At 41.0% G+C, this 18,823-nt stretch overlaps 1 protein-coding gene and 1 long non-coding RNA gene across 6 annotated transcripts in view; one reads left to right on the top strand and one right to left on the bottom strand.

The window, feature by feature from the left end:
• Positions 1-18,823, top strand: part of LOC143121395 (uncharacterized) — a 36,803-nt gene that overhangs the window by 3,035 nt on the left and 14,945 nt on the right. For all 5 annotated transcript variants that reach the window (XM_076281778.1, XM_076281773.1, XM_076281783.1 and 2 more), the window contains exon 3: positions 1,599-1,761. In XM_076281778.1, the coding sequence (XP_076137893.1) occupies positions 1,599-1,761 (163 nt within the window). The remainder of the gene's footprint in view (positions 1-1,598; positions 1,762-18,823) is intronic.
• Positions 4,063-6,045, bottom strand: LOC143121570 (uncharacterized). Its single transcript, XR_012986512.1, has 3 exons — positions 5,483-6,045; positions 4,738-4,801; positions 4,063-4,317 (listed from the first exon to the last, which is right to left on the bottom strand). It is a non-coding gene; the product is annotated as an uncharacterized LOC143121570 (long non-coding RNA).

Below are 18,823 nucleotides of genomic sequence, written 5' to 3'. Positions count from 1 at the left end.
TACACATAGTTCCTACCTAGTCCAGAAGGATAGGCGTTGTGGCACAAGGGGACCTGATAAAGCGCCCATATCACATGCACATGGGCACCTGATAAAGCGCCCATATCACATGGGCACCTGATAAAGCGCCCATATCACATGGGGACCTGATAAAGCGCCCATATCACATGCACATGGGCACCTGATAAAGCGCCCATATCACATGCACATGGGCACCTGATAAAGCGCCCATATCACATGCACATGGGCACCTGATAAAGCGCCCATATCACATGGGGACCTGATAAAGCGCCCATATCACATGCACATGGGGACCTGATAAAGCGCCCATATCACATGGGGACCTGATAAAGCGCCCATATCACATGCACATGGGGACCTGATAAAGCGCCCATATCACATGCACATGGGCACCTGATAAAGCGCCCATATCACATGGGGACCTGATACAGCGCCCATATCACATGAGGACCTGATACAGCGCCCATATCACGTGCACATGGGCACCTGATAAAGCGCCCATATCACATGCACATGGGGACCTGATACAGCGCCCATATCACATGCACATGGGGACCCCAACTGGCCCATACCACATGCACATAGGGACCCCGTTCAAATCCGTCATTTCTCTCCCACTTTCTTCCTGTCACTCGCCACACGGTCCTATCTGATTAAAGGGGTACATGGGGACCGCCACACGGTCCTATCTGATTAAAGGGGTACATGGGGACCGCCACACGGTCCTATCTGATTAAAGGGGTACATGGGGACCGCCACACGGTCCTATCTGATTAAAGGCATAAAAGCCCAAAACAAGACAATACTAAACTGGAATCCAACCTAACACTATCTAGCTGTATCACTATCAGTGCTAGCAATAAGCAGTGTTTGGTGTAATGCTGGTGTTTGCTTGACATGAATTTCCTCCAATAATATTTCAGGCCGTTGCACAAGCTAGGACTGCCACTAGATTATGAACTAGAAACATTAAATAATGACAGTGTGATGAGACTGCGCAACTCAGGAAAGCAGTTCAAATTTATGCAAGTTGTGCGTGTCAGCAATTCAGCATTGCACTGCTAAAACTGTTTATCTAATAAAATCTAACCAAGTGTTATTAATACCAAATAATAATATAATACCAAATAGATTGTTTAATCTTAATAAAAGATTAATAACCTTTGGTTAGATTTAATTTTTTGCAGTGTGTGAAGGAGGGTGCACAAGCTTTTGAATTTCCCCTATGGATCAATAAAGTATCTATCTATCTATCTATCTATCTATCTAAGCTGGGCAACAGCACTTCCATAAGGCTATTCAAATTTGCACAATTTTCAAAAGCAGCACTGAGGTGCCTTGTTTGTCAACTTGAAAGCTCATTCAGTGAGACAAAACAATGATTATAATCTGTAAGAAATGTTTCAATACTTCAACCTGGTACAGAGGTCTGGAGTAGGCACCTAACAGGTTAGATTAAGCTATCTAATGTTTCTGCCAATGTCATCAATTAGATAATAATTAATAAAAAAAATAAAGTTTTGTGCTTTTTGTATGAATGCAGTCTTTGGTAATAACTGTATCATCTCCTTGCCCAGTGTGTGGTAGACCTTCACTCAACACCAGGATAGTTGGGGGTCAGGATGCTCCTGCAGGAAATTGGCCCTGGCAGGCCAGTCTTCAGCGTTCAGGCAGCCATTTCTGTGGAGGCTCCCTCATCAACAAGGAATGGGTCTTGACGGCAGCTCACTGCTTTGAGATGTAAGAACCTCAAATGGCCTTCTTATCAGGTTTCAGCAATATAGGCGCGCTCACTCACGTACTTTTTGGTGCGAGTTAAAAATGTTAATCTGGAAGTGGAGGAAAGCGCACTCTCTTGTATGTTACTTTTTAAAAGGATTTATTGCACCATGCCCACACACGCGTTTCGGCGTCAAGCCGTCCTGAAGTGTCCTGAAGATGGCTTGACACCGAAACGCATATGTAGGCATGGTGCAATAAATCCTTCTCATCAGGTTAACAGCAGTCTTTCAGTTGTCTTGGTGACTTCAGTAGGCTATCGGCAGCTCATTGCTTTCGTGGGTAAGAACTGTTAATGGCCATCAAAACCTCTAACCAAGTGTTATTAATATTATATTAAAGGTCTCATATCATCGTTTTTTCATTAATTTTGCAGTGGTCTGTAGTATTGATGAATGCCCTGTGAGCCGGTTTTGGTGAAAAAAATGCTGTCCTGCGTCTGTTTCATGCTGTTCTAGTTTGGTGGGGAAGGTGGGCGGGGAGGAACGACTGGATTTCGCCTCTAGTCATGAATATTAATGACATGCTAATCAATTCACCTCTGATTGGCTAACAGTACTGTGACGCTTCCTCCAGTGCGTCCTCATCCGATTCTGCCTGTGCTATGCTCCATATTCAACTTTACAGTGCTAAAACCTGGCTAAAACTCGAGTCAAAACTGTTGCACAAAATGTCTTCGGAGATACAACTTCATGTGTTTGATCCTAGTATTCGAGTAGGAAGAAGAACCGTTTCGTGATCGTTTGTCGGTGAACGTTGGTTTAATAGAATGGTAACAATTGCCTGTCAGCTCAAAATTTCTCCTAAAAGAGGTAACGTTAGCAGCTAAACGTTTGTGACAATCGTCATCTTGCTTTCAAGTAATAAACAGTTGGAAACGTTTTAAAATAAAGACTTATTTCTTTACACAGTCAAAAGTCTTCCTAGTAGATATTTTACTTCACAACACAGGTAAGCACCCTAAATGATGTTCAGCCACTGACCTAGCCTGCTAATGCTATCGGAATAGATAGTTACTGTATGGTTTGAATTCCATGATACTATCATTGAAAGACCTTGGTCATAGCCCAATATATATATAGATCTAAATGCAAACACACCTACCTAGCTATATTTTGCTGGAATTGTACGAGAATGCCTACAGAAGCAGAGAATGTGTGCTGCAAGACTTCTCCGGTAATGAGAACTATGGCTTTGATAGCCTGACATTGGCAGAGGTTAGCCTACTCAAGTTGTTTTCTGTCACGTATGACAGAAAAAGTAGCCTACTATAGGAATCTTATAGTATTTTGGGACTAAATATTACAGTAATCTTATAGGAATACTATAGTATTTGGATGTACTATAAGACTACTATAGAAAAACTATACAGGATATTATAGAATTATTAGTAGTACTTCTACAGTATGTCCCAATTATTCCTATAATAATTATTCCTATAAGATTACTATAATATTTTGTCCCAAATACTATAAGATTCCTATACTACTTTTTCGTAAGGGGATTGCTCATGTGGTTAGAAAAATGTTGTCTGGATCCTGGCCAGGATTAGAACCAGTCTGCCTTAGCATAATGTACTCCCTTCAAAATGCACTAAACATTCGACTATGGCCCTCTGTGAGACAGAAGATATGAAAAGTAAGATAAACCTTTAGCTTAAAAGGGACAAAAGCTGATGAAACTCCTAAAACAAATATACAAAACAGGTCAATTTTCAATAAATAACTTTATTATATTTACATACAGCAGTGGTACTCAAAAGTGTGGTCCGCAAGCTCTCAAGTGTTCCACAAGTAGATGTGGTAAAATATAATAGAGGAGTTGTTTGCAATATTGAACCAACTTGTATGTAAATCCAAACAGTTCTGCAACACTGATGTAACCTTTGCCAGTTTAAATCATATGAATCCTCTGACACCATAAGCAAGGTGCAAAGACAATAAGCAAGGTGGTTCAGTGAGAAGGCCTATTGTGTAATATACTGTTGAAGTAGGTCTACTGTTTTTTTTTTTTTGCTAGGTGGTCCGTGAAACACTGACAAATAGTAATATTGCAGTCTATTCAATAATGCAAACACAAAACAAGAACATCCAAACTATGCACAGAATTAACAATGTCCTCTTTTTGCCAGACGATGCAGACATCTGGCCTACAGATCCTTTGTAAGATGGTGCTGGGATTATTTAGGGAAAAAGGTCTGAGTTGTTGTTTCGGCTTGTATTGTCCTGGGGATCCGAAGGGACAACTCACAAAACACATTCGTTGGCTGTGATGATTCTATTACATTGCTCTTTGATTGTGCTGGGCCATAGGTGTTATTGTGCTGGGCCATAGGTGTTATTGTGGAGATGTCGCTTTCATCCTCCTCCTCCTCCTCTTGATTAACCCGTGGTCTTCTAGCTGGCCTTGGATGAAGAGGCTTGATGGCAGTAGAGGTAGCAGGCCCCCATGCCCATGGTGTACCCGAAGTGCTTGTATCAATACTCATACTTTTCATGAAGTATTCTGTTTGGGTACCTAAAGTAAATAAATGTGTATTACTGTCAAGTTACAAGATACTAATAGTACACAGGACATTCACTATCTCACACAAAACTGTACTGGCACAATGGAAACAAACATATTTTAGTGACTGTGGTAAGGTGTATGATGTACTAAGTAGCACACCCACAAGAAGACTTTCGGTAATATCAATTCTATCTGTTATGCAATTCATGGGTTTCATCAGGTCCATTTACACAGGTGTATTAATCAAGCACCATGCAGTCTGCATTCATAATCGAGGTGCTTGATTTTATACACCTGTGGAAAGTAACCTGAAGAAACCCATGAATTGACTTTCCCAAACATTGACGAGCACATAAGAACCTGTATTAGCCTACTAGAAAAAGACTTCTAGAAACTAACTAGCACAACAATAAAAGTTAGATCACAAACCTTTCCTTAACGTGATGACCTAATGTAGGCTAGAAAGCTGTGTAGCCTGACATGAGGATGTGCTCTGGAAGACATACAAAACACTAAGTAAACAGCAAGTAATCAAACAAAACATCATTGCAGGCCTACAGTACAAAGGTCAATGTAATAATGGCAAGACGACATAAATTAGACTGAAGTGTAAACACCTGAGCTCTATAGTGATAGCAACTTATCCTAGTGCACGGGTATTGTGTTTTTGATTTTCCCTGTTCAGACTAGAACAATACCCGTACTTAGTTGAGCATAAGATATTGTTGCTAATATTATTATTTGTGGTTTAACGCTTAGGTTAGAAGATTATAGGTTCAACAAGCTAAATCTCTGGGTAGTGTGGTCAGTTTCTTATGAGTGTAGCTACACCAGGCACGTAACTGAAGCATTCCGTTCGCGTTATGTACTGCAACAATAGCTTCCAATAGGCCTAATCAATGGAAGTAGCTACACCTGGTGTGTTAGTGGCCTGTAGGCTACGTTCGGGAAAATAGACCATTCCTTTAATGGATTTTACCAGAGCCCTTCCTATTAGACATTCTCTGATTTTACACGTCGCGAACAGAACACTTCAGTTACGTGCCTGGTGTAGCTTCCTGTAATATAGGCTAGCCTAAGCCTAGCTTGTACCCTTTTCATGCATGCTAACGTGAAGAATATGAACATGCTATTTTGTAACAGACGTTAGGTGGAAAAGTTTGTTTGTACTTACAGCCTGTGAGCCTGGTGGTCGATCGTCATGACGGTACAGAGCCAGGTTTTCAGAACATCGATGCAAAACCACTTTCTAACTGTAGGCAGTGAGTGTGGTCGAAATGATTGGAACACAGAACTAATGTTGCACTACTTCGGTGGTGGTGTTCCAACGATAAATCCGAACCATTTCTTCCTCAACTCTTGCTTCTAAGGCAAGACATGCAACATTGATGTGTTATTGCCACAAATAACACTGGCACGATTTTTTTCCGCTATGTTAGCAACTTGCTGTTAGCTCCTAGCTGCAGAGAGACAATCCCCTAGCCGCAAAATCTTCCAGTCTTCCTGTAGGCGGTCACAAGCCAAGGTGGGCGAGGCCATGAATAATCAGTTTCCCTTCCTTGTCATTGGGAAGGGCTCTTTCTGATTCGCTTGTTTTTCCGTGTATTTTCTTTCATTGGCTACTGCGGGCAATGGGGGTAGAAGATCATTTTCACGTGCAGCATGCATATGCAACTTGGAGTGAGCTATAGTATTTCGAAAGTAACAAGTATTAAACGGTTTCTCAGTGAATGAGACCTTTAAGATCAAAACATCTGACTTCCGGTGAGACGCGCAGCGAGATGGTCACCTCACACTGAGCTCCTACCAGTGGTGGGTAGAGTACTGAAAATCTATACTCAAGTACAAGTACATTTACTTCCTTCAAAATCTACTTGAGTAAAAGTAAATATTCCAATTGGACAAACCTACTCGAGTAAAAGTAAAAAAGTACTTCGTTATGAAACTACTCAAATTACAAGTTACTTTCATTTTTGTATTGATGTGCTTGGGATCAGTGAAAAAGACACAACAGGCCCTATTTTGGTGATCTAAAACACATGGTCACTTGCGGATAGCTTAAATACATTTAGGGGTTTGTCCAGTCCACATTCAGGGGGGTTTTGTTATCAAACGTCAGGCGCCTGGTGCTTAAACCAATCAGAATGACACCTGTCATTCCCTTTAGAAGCAAGCACTGCAACTTCAAACAGCGCATCTGTATTTTGATAGTCAGTGGCGCATTTCAAGGAATCAAATTGAAACACAACTACCAAAGGAGGGAGAGAGAGAGAGAGAGAGAGAGAGAATGGTAGAGGGAGATGATAGCTGGAACAAGTTACCAACTATTACATTTTGGTTAAGCAATCTACAAAATCCGATACAATAATTGCTGCATATAATCAGCAAGTTACATTGTGTTGTCAACCCTTCCTGAAGCATACATTCTACTAGTTATACCAGGGTCTCCAACCTTTTTGGGATTGAGGGCTACCTGAAGAATCCAAAATCATAGGGCTACTCATTTGAAACAAACAGACCCTCACTCCTTTTTTGCGAGGGTGATCCTCCTAAATAATAGACCTATGTGATTTTTACACTTAAGTTATCAATATTATGTAGGCCTATGAGCCTTTATATATTAAGCAACTGTATTTTCATCTGATTCTTCAATACATCAATATCAATATGCAACACTGACCGTTTTTGTTCAGTTAGTTCAATTCGTTTCCATGAGGAATCTGATAATTATTTAAACGAAAAAAGCCATCTTTAATGCAATTAGTAATGTAGATTACAACCATTCATAATTCAGAGGTTGTTTAAGTTCTGATTTCATTGAACAATTCGGTTGTAACATTCAATAGCAATCACCAACACCAGACTAACTTATGAAGACGCCTATTGCACATCTGAAATCTCTCCATGATCTGACAGTCCTATTGGTATGCATGCCACAAGATTTTCAACGCTATTGCTACACCAGTAGGCTACCAGAAAGGGCCCGTGACCTAAAGCAATTGTTTTTCAGTCCTTGAACAATCATGCACGAACCGTACGGACACGGAATAGCAACAGAACTTTTGCAGAAATAGGCTATGCTTGCATTGGCTACACCAGATGAGCAAGCTAATATAGCCATGTTACAGATGTATGGTCTACAATTAAATATCTATTTAAAAATCCACAATGGAGGATGTTTTAGAGCGTGATCTGCAGGCGACTTGTTGGCTATTTTTAGAAAGTGCGCTGTGGGCGCCGTAAAGGCATCCCGCAGGCTACATGGTGCCCGCGGGCACCGTTTTTGGAGACCCCTGAGTTATGTCAAGAAATAGCCTTTGTTTCAGTCGAATAGCTGCTACAGCTAGGACTAGCTCGCTAAGTAGCACTACGATAGAAAATAATGATGATTTACCTCAACATTTTGAAGGCTGATATTGTTATGCTTAGGCTGACACATTCCTTTCATTATACGATTGTCTCCCTTCCTTCGCATGGGACGGAACAGTGTTGCAGATGTGGCCAGACGTTGACCATGGGAGTGGGGGCTGCTTTTGGTAGTAGGCCTAGGCTACTAACTTTCATCTCTGCATCCATGGCGTTTCTAGTCCCCAGTAGGCCTACCAACGTAACCGACTCGTCTCCTCTGCTGTGTAATCGCAACAATGTTGCAATCTAGGGAGGGCGTGTCGCTAACGTGTGCTTGTATTCCAATCAACGAAGATATGTGTAGTATGCTTGTATTCCAGTCAACGAAGATATGTGTAGCCTACTTCTATCGAAATACTCATTTTAATGAAGGCCCAATGGGAAATGTAATTGAGTAAAGAGTACAATTCTAGTTCAAATATTTACTCGAGTAAGAGTAAAATTACAGCCTTAAAAAAGGAACGTGGAAAGTATTCGTTACCCGAAAAAAGTACTTTTTTACTCATTTGCGTTACTTGTAACGCGTTACTACCCACCACTGGCTCCTACCAAAAACCCTTTAATTGGCAGCTTATTCACTTGTTTCCTGCAACAAAGTTGTTCATCTAAAATATAAGATAGTTTTGAATACTAGTATTGTGAAATGGCGTCGAAGAAAAGTGCAAGTTCGCCTGCAAAACAAGATTCAGGCAAGCGATTCAAACCTAGCCTTAGCTCAGGAACTTTGCTAATGAGTCTACTCCCTGAAGAAATCTCCTTGCTTATCAAGCAGACGGTAGAGGTGTAGAGAGACACTACGGGACCTTGTCACTGAAATGCTAAGTGAGACTTTGGCTAGAGCACTAACTACGGTCGAAAGTCAAATAGCAGAAAACGGGACGCTACTGAGATCATTGAATAGCGACATCAACACTCATGCAAAAAACATGGAAAAGGTGTCGGCTAAAGTTGATACATTGCAAGGAGTGCATCGTCAGACTAAAAAAGATACCAATCACTGTCTCTCAGAGCTAAATAACCTCAGGAAAAAAGTCACCGAGATGGAAGATAGGTCGAGAAGGAACAATGTACGATTAATAAACCTACCAGCAGGTGCAGAGGGAAACGACCCAGTCGGATTTCTTTGTACAATGCTACCTCAGTGGATCCCGACTCTGGCCGGAAAATCCATACAATGATCTTCAGAGTGCATCGCTATCGTGATCGCCAAGCCATACTGCAGGGAGCTCGTAATGCTAAGCCTAGACTGCCAGACAACACTCCGCTTGAATTCTATGCTGACTACAGTTCCGAAACAGTAGGCCTACAGAGAAGGAACAAGTACAAAGCCATCCGAGCCCAATTGCGACAGAAAGGCATCGACTCGTTTTTGATCTACCCAGGCATCTTGAAGCTCACATACAAGGGGGATAAACTATCCTTTGATTCAGCAGAGGAGGCTGAACTGTTCTTCGCGGGACAAGGCGCCACTTCAACTCAACCGGTTGAGAATAACGTCAGGTCTAGAACTGCTAACGTTAGAGAATCCTTGCACTTCACAGACATGGAATGACTTCTAATAGTTTCAACGCGTGTGATGCTTGAGTACAAACTTTTTCTGTAATAATTATGATGAACATCTTTTATGTTAGTTGTATTTTGTTTTTCAGTATACAGTAATTTCTCAACTAGCTTGGGGGTTGCTAACTAATAGCCTATGTGGGTGTAGCCAGAGCCATATAAAGGTACCTTTATATGGCTCTGGGTGTAGCTATTGTTTATGCACCCATTAGCAGCTAGCTGTCTTATTGCACTCTAACCTAGGCTTAGGCTACTCAGCAACGCGGTTATCTGCCGTTTTGTAATTTCGTTTATCTTTTGAACTAAGGTTTATTTCTAAAACATATTTTAGTTATGGAAGCAGTGGAAAGCTGTTCCAATTGGGGGCTAATAGGTACAGGTTCAATGTTAGACATCGCTTCGTGGTTCTCACAGACGACAACATGGGCTTTGGGAAGGGAGGGGGAGAAGGGGAGGGGGGTGGGGGCGTTCAGGGGGGTTTTCCACATGGGATTGATATGTTTTAGCACAGGCAATTGTTTCAAGACGGTAGTTTCTCCTTTTTTATTATACAAATCAGCAGGTTACTTCAACCCTATCACGCAGTTTGTTTTTGCCATACCTCAATAGTGACAATGGATAGATACAATGTTATGTCATTTAATGTGAGAGGGCTAAACTCTCCATTTAAAAGATCCAAGGTCTTGGATTTCCTTCATCGGAAAAATGCTGATATAGCGCTAATGCAGGAAACTCACCTCAAGCCTAGTCACACCTTATAGGCTAGTGACAATGGCCCCAATTTTTTTAGCTACCCCTACCGGAGGTAGAACTAAACCCAACAATGTTTTTCCTCATCTCTAAGGTCTCCCATATATGAAATGGATTCTTGGCTAAAAATATTTTACTGCTAAGATTGTTAAATTAACAGGTATTGTTATACACCCCAAAACCAAAAAAGGACCAAAATATAGCCTGTCCGTATTGGAGTTAAGGCATATAAATTAGTGCAGATCAATCACACAAGCTCTGAGACCTTTGAAACTTGGCATGTTTATAGTCAGGAAGTTGCTTTACCTACTAGAAAAGACTGGATGTGAATATCTTGATGTATGGAATGAGTAGAGACATGTAAACATACACCTAAAATAAGCGGACATGCAAAAAAATTATATATATGCAGAATGTTTTCATTTACTTTGTGGCTGCTTTGCCAGGGATTATCATAGAAACACATATGATGGCTTGTTGGAAAGGTGGGGTTGTACTGAATCCAACAATACCAAATATGTAAATATAGTATGACGAATTAGGGTGTTCTGTCACTTAATGTATGAGGTGTCCAAAATTAAAGAAAAAGGAACACTGGCAAAATACAGTCTCAAGTCCAAATCACATTATCAGTGGTGAGAAGAATGTTGACAAATTCATTGTTACTGCAAGGTAAGTTACATAAGGTAAGTGCTGCTCTATATTTACATTTAATAATGATATATTTCATATGTCCCAGTATTAAACAATTCATATTAAACACAGATCCAATTGAATCAGGTTAACATTGGGATGGAACACCTTTATTAAAATATTTATATTCACTTGAATTTTGTTTTGGTCATGTCATTACTGAATAATGGAAAATAATATTGTTAGCTTTTGTCTGTCCAGACCAGCAGTGGACAGTAGAGCCTACACTGCTTAAGAAAAAAGATCCCTATGTCCAAAACCCCACAGTAGAAAGCCTCCAACGCATACTTACCCTTGCTCAGCAGAGAGTGAGATGGTGATGTCCATAAAACTCTGGCTCCATATACAGATGATATTTCCTCCAAAATCAAAGTTTCATATCATGTAGAGTGAACTACTGCATTAAGACAAATATCAGTGAGCAGCAGCAAGTTGCAAATGTTGAGAGTGAGAGCACATCTGCACCAAGAAGGCCGAAATACGGAGAAATTGTTTTATTTGTGGGAAGGCCAGCTCTAGATCAGAGCCTCTGACAGCCATTTCGACTGGTACAGGCGCAATGTAAATTATAGGCCAAGTATACTTGCGTATACAAGGAATTTGGTCTCTGCATTTATCCCATCCGTGAATTAGTGAACACACAGAGCACACAGTGAACACAATGAGGTAAAGCACACACTAACCCGGAGCAGTGAGCTGCTTTACTACAGCGGCGCTCGGGGAGCAGTGAGGGGTTAGGTCCCTTGCTCAAGGGCACCGTGGATGTGGGCATGGGAGAGCAGTGCTCAATCACTTCCCCCGCCTTTTTTTCCTTCTGGGTCGGGGATCGAACCGGTAACTCTTCGGTTACATGCCCGAACCCCTAACCAGTAGGCCATGGCTGTCCCCAGTACCAGAGACGAGGTCCTTCGGGCAGCTTCTGAAAGGCTTGATGAAGATGTACATCTTCAAATTCTTTCATGCCCAGATCTCTTTGCATATGATGCCAAATACCATAAAATGTGCCTTGCACACTACATATCTAAACGAAATATAACAAGAATCAAAAAAGCAGACCAATGTCTATAACAAAGCCTTTATTAAGCTCACTGAAGACATTGATAAAACAGTATTGTCCAAAGATATGAAAGTGAGGACTCAATTCTTCGACTGATAGCTATGACAACATACTAAAGACCATTGCTGAACAAGAAGGTGTGTCCATAGTTCAACACAAGAAATATAGATCCTGGAAACTAAAGGAAAAGCTGATACAGCACAAAGACAGGCTTGCATTTGTTCCACATCCAAGACAGTCAGATCTGATCTGCTCAGATAATATGACCATATTGTGCACTGAGGGAAGCTGCTAAACTCACAGACATAAAATCCAAATATTACACAGGGCTGCAGACATATTGAGGAAGAGCATGGATCAGGTAGAGTATGACAGTGAGTAATATGTCAGCAGTGACTGTCTATTATGTTTCCAATGCAGCAAATATGTACCCAACATCCTGTATGACTTTGTGAACTGGTGTGTTGATTAACATGCCCACAGAGATTACCAAACATGTGATGATGACCTAACCTGACTCTCGCCAGATGAATTTCGTTCCGCCTAGCTCCACTCACATCCATCTGGGATCGATTCCGTTGAGAGTGATTTCAGCACGAGATTGTATGGTAGAGCCAATCAGGACGCAGGGCGGGAGTTTCATAGATGTGACATAGCGTAGAAGCGACTGTGAGACTGTTCTCAGCGTCACGGGTTGGCTTCGATGTGAGTGGTTGAAGTAGCACGTCAATAGATGACGGACAAGTGGCTTATCCAATCTTATGCAAGGATTTTTTAATAAGGCCCAGCCTTCTGAAGCACCACTCCAATGGATCGATCCCAGATGGATGAGTGGAGCTAGGCGGAACGAAATTCATCTAGCGAGAGTCAGGTTAATGATGACCCAGCTTCAAAGGAGAATCTGTGTGTCATCGCAATTTGTCATGATCGATCTCATTGAACAGAGCTGTCACATCCATACGCCAATCACACTGGGACTTCCCATTTTGATACATCATGAGTTTGGTAGTAAGACAGTCATCAATGAGCTCAGTGCAATGGGGTACTGTGTTTCCTATACAGAAGTCAGGCACTTGTCATATCTGTTGCAGCAGACCAGATATCAAGGACAGAGAGTGGTGTCTACATCCCAACTGGCCTCACTGGAGTTGCTGAACATGGAATTTTTGATGCAGCCATCAGCAATTTTGACCAAAATGAAGACACCCTGAATGTGAAGAATGGACAAAAGAATGGACAAAATGTACCTGCAAAGTAGGGCTGCACGATATTAGGAAAACATGCGATATGCGATACCATTATTGAGTACTGCGATAACGATATAATTTGCGATATTTAAATATACTGCTCAATAAAGGTTTTCCACACATATTTTGAAACCTTCCACCCTTTTCTCCATTCTCAAACTACATTCACAGAATGTCTGACAGTTCTTGCAAAATAAAACACTCGCCTCAAAAGTTTTACTTGTGCTCAGAACCAAACAGTGACAGAGTGATTCAGTGTATGATTGAAGTGTTCCCTTAATTTTTTTGAGCAGTATATTTAATGTTTTTTTTTTCATTCTGCTTGCTGCAAACATACACTGTAGGGTTGGGGGGGGGGGGGGGGGTAAATGTATAATTACAGAAATAAATGTATAATTTTTAAATAATATAAAATATCATGTAGCCTATATGGCCTGATGAAAGTGGACAGCTAAGAGACCTACTGACTAGGCTATCGAAGTTGTGTGGAAGATCTGCTCCTAATCCTCATAAAAGACGGGTGGACAGCCAATCTGAACACTTGTGCACCAACCAGCGGAATATTCCACATTGCCAGCCTTCGATGGGCCTAGCAAAGAAGCTAGGCCTACTTAAGCTATATCGCGGCAATCATCTCAGTCTGTAACCTCATACAGTACGCTGCGCATCCCACGTTATTAGGCTACCGGCATGCCGACTATGAGGGCAGCGGAAAGTGAAAGTAATTGGGCTGCAATCGCACAGTCCAGAAGTAGGTTAAACAACTTTTACAAATAACGAATCCTGATTACCTCTGTGCTGCTGTCTGGGGCTTTTGCTAAATGCAAATCATGAAATACAAGCCTTACAGACAGTGAAAGACAACTTCTGATATAACGATAACGAAAGAAATTGTTTATTTTAACACGGTGGAGAAGGACGCATTTGCGCTGTGTTTGTAACACGGCATCCTTCATAAAACCAAAATATTCCCATATAACAGACGTGCTTTTCCTTTTAGTCACTAATTCCTCTTCACCCAAGTGTAGCCTATCTCGCTCGACTCACTATTTTCAGCCATCACGACTTAGCTCCCTTAGACACACCTAAACTGGTAGGGGACGGGCGTTTCCTGGGCTGCATGACCGCATCAGTTTGGTAAAATATGTTGACATTCAGAATGTGAATACACCATAGACTGTATGGAATGCGCACGGCACAGAAAATGTATCGAATTTATCGAAAATTAAGTAATCTTTGCGGTATGTCCATCGCAAGTGTTGATATCGCGATAACGATAGATTTTAGATATATCGTGCAGCCCTACTGCAAAGTTTATCTCCATTCATATCAAACATGTTTAAGGTGGTGAGGGACCTCCTGTGGAACCTGTGCTATAGGCATTTATCTGCTGTGGAGACTTGGCCTCTTCGGAACACAACGATGCCATAACATGAGTTGTATGCTTCCCATCCAGGGTGTCTTCATTTTGGTAAAAGTTGTTGATGGCTGCATCAACAATTCCATGTTCAGCGTCTCAAGTGAGAACAGTTGGGATGTAGACACCACTGTCCTTGATCTGTATTTCTTGTGTTGACACACCTTCTTGCTCAGCAATGGTCTTTAGTAAGTTCTCATAGCTATCAGTCAAAGAGTTGAGAGTCCTCACTTTCCTACCTTTGGACAATACTGTTTTATCAATGTCTTCAGTGAGCTTAATAAAGGCTTTGTTATAGACATTGGTCTGCTTTTTTTATTCTTTTCTATGGCTTCTGCTATATTTCATTTAGATATGTAGTGTGCAAGGCATTTTATGGTATTTGGTATCGTATGCAAAGAGATTTGGGCATGAAAGAATTCAAAGTTGTACATCTTCATCATCTTTGGTAGCCTAGAAATCTAGACGCACCCTAGCGGCGGCAAATTAATTTGCTCAGCCTGTACGTCTAGTATCAAACCACAGGGATTTCTATTGGCTGACGCCGTGGACGTCATCCAATCACAGCACTCTATTTTGTTAGAGCGTCTTAAGGCGGGCTTAACAGGATAACGACAGTCCTGCGACGGTGAACAACAAGGAAGGTGGCTATGGCGAACGAAGAGCGGTTGTTTGAATCGGAGTTGGACTTGTGCCTTTCTTTGAAAGTTGAGCAACACTATGCACTTAAGTCATTACTTTTTCGAAGAAGGATGTATTTGCCGTTTTGCCGACCGGATACGGATATGGTTGTAGTGCTGGCCTATTGCATGCCTAGGCAGTTTGAAAGACAATTCTCTGCCCGCCCCTTGGATTAAGCGAGGTGAATGGTTCGATTCCAGACTATACATGTCAATGATATAGGATGGCCCGCCAGGCTACATCTTTGGTTTTGACTCTGAAGAAGACGCATGGGCGTCGAAACGTTAGTCAGTTTGCACTAATAAAAATTACTTTAAGCATTGAGTGCTCCGGTCCTGCTCCTTGGCTCCTGTTAGACCTTGGATCTCCCTTTTTATCTTCATCAAGCCTTTCAGAAGCTGCCCGAAGGACCTTGTCTCTGGTACTTGCGCCTGTTCCAGTTAAAATTGCTGTCAGAGGTTCTGGTTTAGAGCTGGCCTTCCTACAAATGAAACAATCTCTCCGTATTTGAAATGATGTTGTATCAACCCTACTCAGCCTTCTTGGTGCAGATGTGCTCTTACTTTCAACATTTGCAACTTGCTGCTGCTCATTGATTTTTGTCTTACTGCAGTAGTTCGCTCTACATGATACATGAAACTTTATCATCTGTATATGGAGCCAGAGTTTTATGGACATCACCATCTCTCTCTCTGCTGAGCAAGGGTAAGTATGCGTTGGAGGCCTTCTACTGTGGGGTTTTGGACATAGGGATCTTTTTTCTTGCCCTTTTCAAAATGTTTTCCACAAATGATACAAAGCTTTGGATCCAATGTCTGTAAGACATTTTCCATAATTCAAGAGACTAGTGAAAAGGAAAAATGATATACATTTCAGAATTTTCATTGAAATGCAAATCAAGTTGAATTACACATGCAACATTAGTCAGAGGGCTAAGTCCTTTCTTAGCTAGGGAAAGTAGTTTCTATAACTAACTGTTTAGCTACTTAGGGGTGAAGTAAGCAGTGTAGGCTCTACTGTCCACTGCTGGTCTGGACAGACAAAAGCTAACAATATTATTTTCCATTATTCAGTAATGACTTGACCAAAACAAAATTCAAGTGAATATAAATATTTTAATAAAGGTGTTTCATTCCAATGTTGGATCTGTGTTTCATATGAAATGTATCATTATTAAATGTAGATATAGATCAGCACTTACCTTGCAGTAACAATGAATTTGTCAACATTCCTCTCACCACTGATAATGTGATTTGGACTTGAGACTGTATTTTGCCAGTGTTCTGTTTTCTTTCATTTTGGACACCTCATACATTGAGTGACAGAACACCCTAATTTTTCATACTATATTTACATATTTGGTATTGTTGGATTCAGTACAACCCCACCTTTCCAACAAGCCATCATATGTGTTTCTATGATAATCCCTGGCAAAGCAGCCACAAAGTAAATGAAAACATTCTGCATAGATGTTAATTTTTTGCATGTGTAGCCCCCCTTTAATTATTATGTTAGGTTGAGGTACGTAAAACCTGAAAACGGGGTGCCCTGAGTCCTTACTAAATTAACATGAATAACTTATTCTAGTCTTTAGGTTTCTATATGCTTATTTAAAATTAGTGTACCAGAATAACCAAACACCTTCACATTGAAGTATATTAAACACAATGGTGTTTACTGAAAATGGGTAAGTAAATGAAAGTTAAATACACAACAATGGTCAAGCCAAAACTATTGCTGTCTCTTAGTTGTCTTCTTTTTTTTTCTTTAAGCTTAGCCTATCTCAAAAGAAATTAAACTTAGTACCTAGTACAATACCGTCAACTTAAAATATCCCAGTAAGGGTAAATTCACATAATGTCTCAATACAGTAAACACATTAACCACACTTTTGTATTCAATTAACCTCACAAATGTATAACCCACCCAGCACACAACATTTCAGTCATTATCAACTTAAACTTGTGGTAGCAATGAGTGTCTCACGTTGCAGGCCTGTTTGGTTGCTCGTGGTCGGGGAGGCCACAAACTCAACGGCCGCTTCGCTCGCGTGAGCAAGAGAAAAGAAAAGCCAAACGCCTTTACCTCGTTACGGTAGAATGTACACTCAATGCTGTTTGTCCAACAGCATTAGACCGATGTGCATCCTCGTTCCTCATTCAGTCTCCGGTGCTGTCGATGTCTGTAGAGCCATCTCAGTCCCACTTTGTCAGGTGAACCCACTCTACAATGTCGACCACCGGGGCACTGGTACGGTCTTCCGCGGTAACACAGTAATCACACGTTGAACTTAGCCCAATACTTTCAGTTAGCTATGCGGCCCCACTGTTTTAGCAGAGCCTACTAACTTACTCATACTCTGACCTCATACTAACGTTACTAATTCTAAATGGGATAATCACACTTCAAACAATTTAAACTCACTCCCATGTGCAGGGATGAATAAACAAACTTTTTACAAAAAATGAGATGTTCCTCCGAACAACCCTGATCCATCCTTCTCCATTCCAGTCTCTCCCTCCTCCCTCGTGTAGACCCTCGTCCAATCAAATTCGAACAGATATTACATGTCCAATCCAGAATCACTTACCTAGCTGTTTCTAGGTAAAATACATATCACCAGATTACCACAGCCCAATTTACATGAAAGTCAATGAAACCATATTATACAGTATGACATGAAATGTTTTTTTTTTTTTTTTTTAACAATAACTATACATATCGTATTCATGTACACCAGCTATCACATACATTACTTTAAGAGTAAACAAAACAAAATATTTTAACCCTGTTACACCTGTCCGCTTATTTTAGGTGTATGTTTACATGTGTCTACTCATTCCATACATCAAGATATTCATATCCAGTCTTTTCTAGTAGGTAAAGCAACTTCCTGACTACAAACATGCCAAGTTTCAAAGGTCTCAGAGCTTGTGTGATTGATCTGTACTAGTTTATATGCCTTAACTCCAATACGGACAGGCTATATTTTAGTCCTTTTTTGGTTTTGGGGTGTATAACAATATCTGTTTATTTAACAATCTTAGCAGTAAAATATTTTTAGCCAAGAATCCATTTCATATATGGGAGACCTTAGAGATGAGGAAAAACATTGTTGGATTTAGTTCTACCTCCGGTAGGGGTATCTCAAAAACTAAAGCCCTTTCTGACCATTTGTCACTAGCCTATTAAAGGAGAAGTTCGGTGTGAAATTGACCTTAGCTGTACTGAAAGATGTTGCCGAGTACTTACATGTGTCCAATGGGCGCCTTCGCTCACCCCCTAGCATTCCGAATTACGCTGTTTTTAGCCAAGTAGCTGTGGGGGGCATAGCGTAGCCTATGCAGCTAAATCGCTATTTTTACACAATTAAAAAGGTTCCAAGACCCTCAGAAGTCTACCAATGCAGTGTGGAGTTACTTGGAACCTTTTTAATGGTGTAAAAATAGCGATTTAGCTGCATAGGCTACGCTATGCCCCCCACAGCTACTTGGCTAAAAACGGCGTAATTCGGAATGCTAGGGGGTGAGCGAAGGCGCCCATTGGACACATGTAAGTACTCGGCAACATCTTTCAGTACAGCTAAGGTCAATTTCACACCGAACTTCTCCTTTAAGGCTACAAAACAGGATATATAAAATGGTAGCTGCCTCATCAGATGGCACTAGCACCAAAGGGGTAGCTGTGTTAATGAGACGTAAT

The sequence above is a fragment of the Alosa pseudoharengus genome, unplaced genomic scaffold (genome assembly GCF_046254945.1).
Source record: "Alosa pseudoharengus isolate Yale_2024_CS ecotype anadromous, Long Island Sound unplaced genomic scaffold, YU_APseudo_1.1 YU_APseudo_1.1_scf_1, whole genome shotgun sequence".
NCBI classification, from domain to species: Eukaryota; Metazoa; Chordata; class Actinopteri; order Clupeiformes; family Clupeidae; genus Alosa; species Alosa pseudoharengus.
The sequence above is the reverse complement of the archived record's forward strand: the minus strand, read 5'-3'. Positions and strand labels throughout refer to the sequence as shown.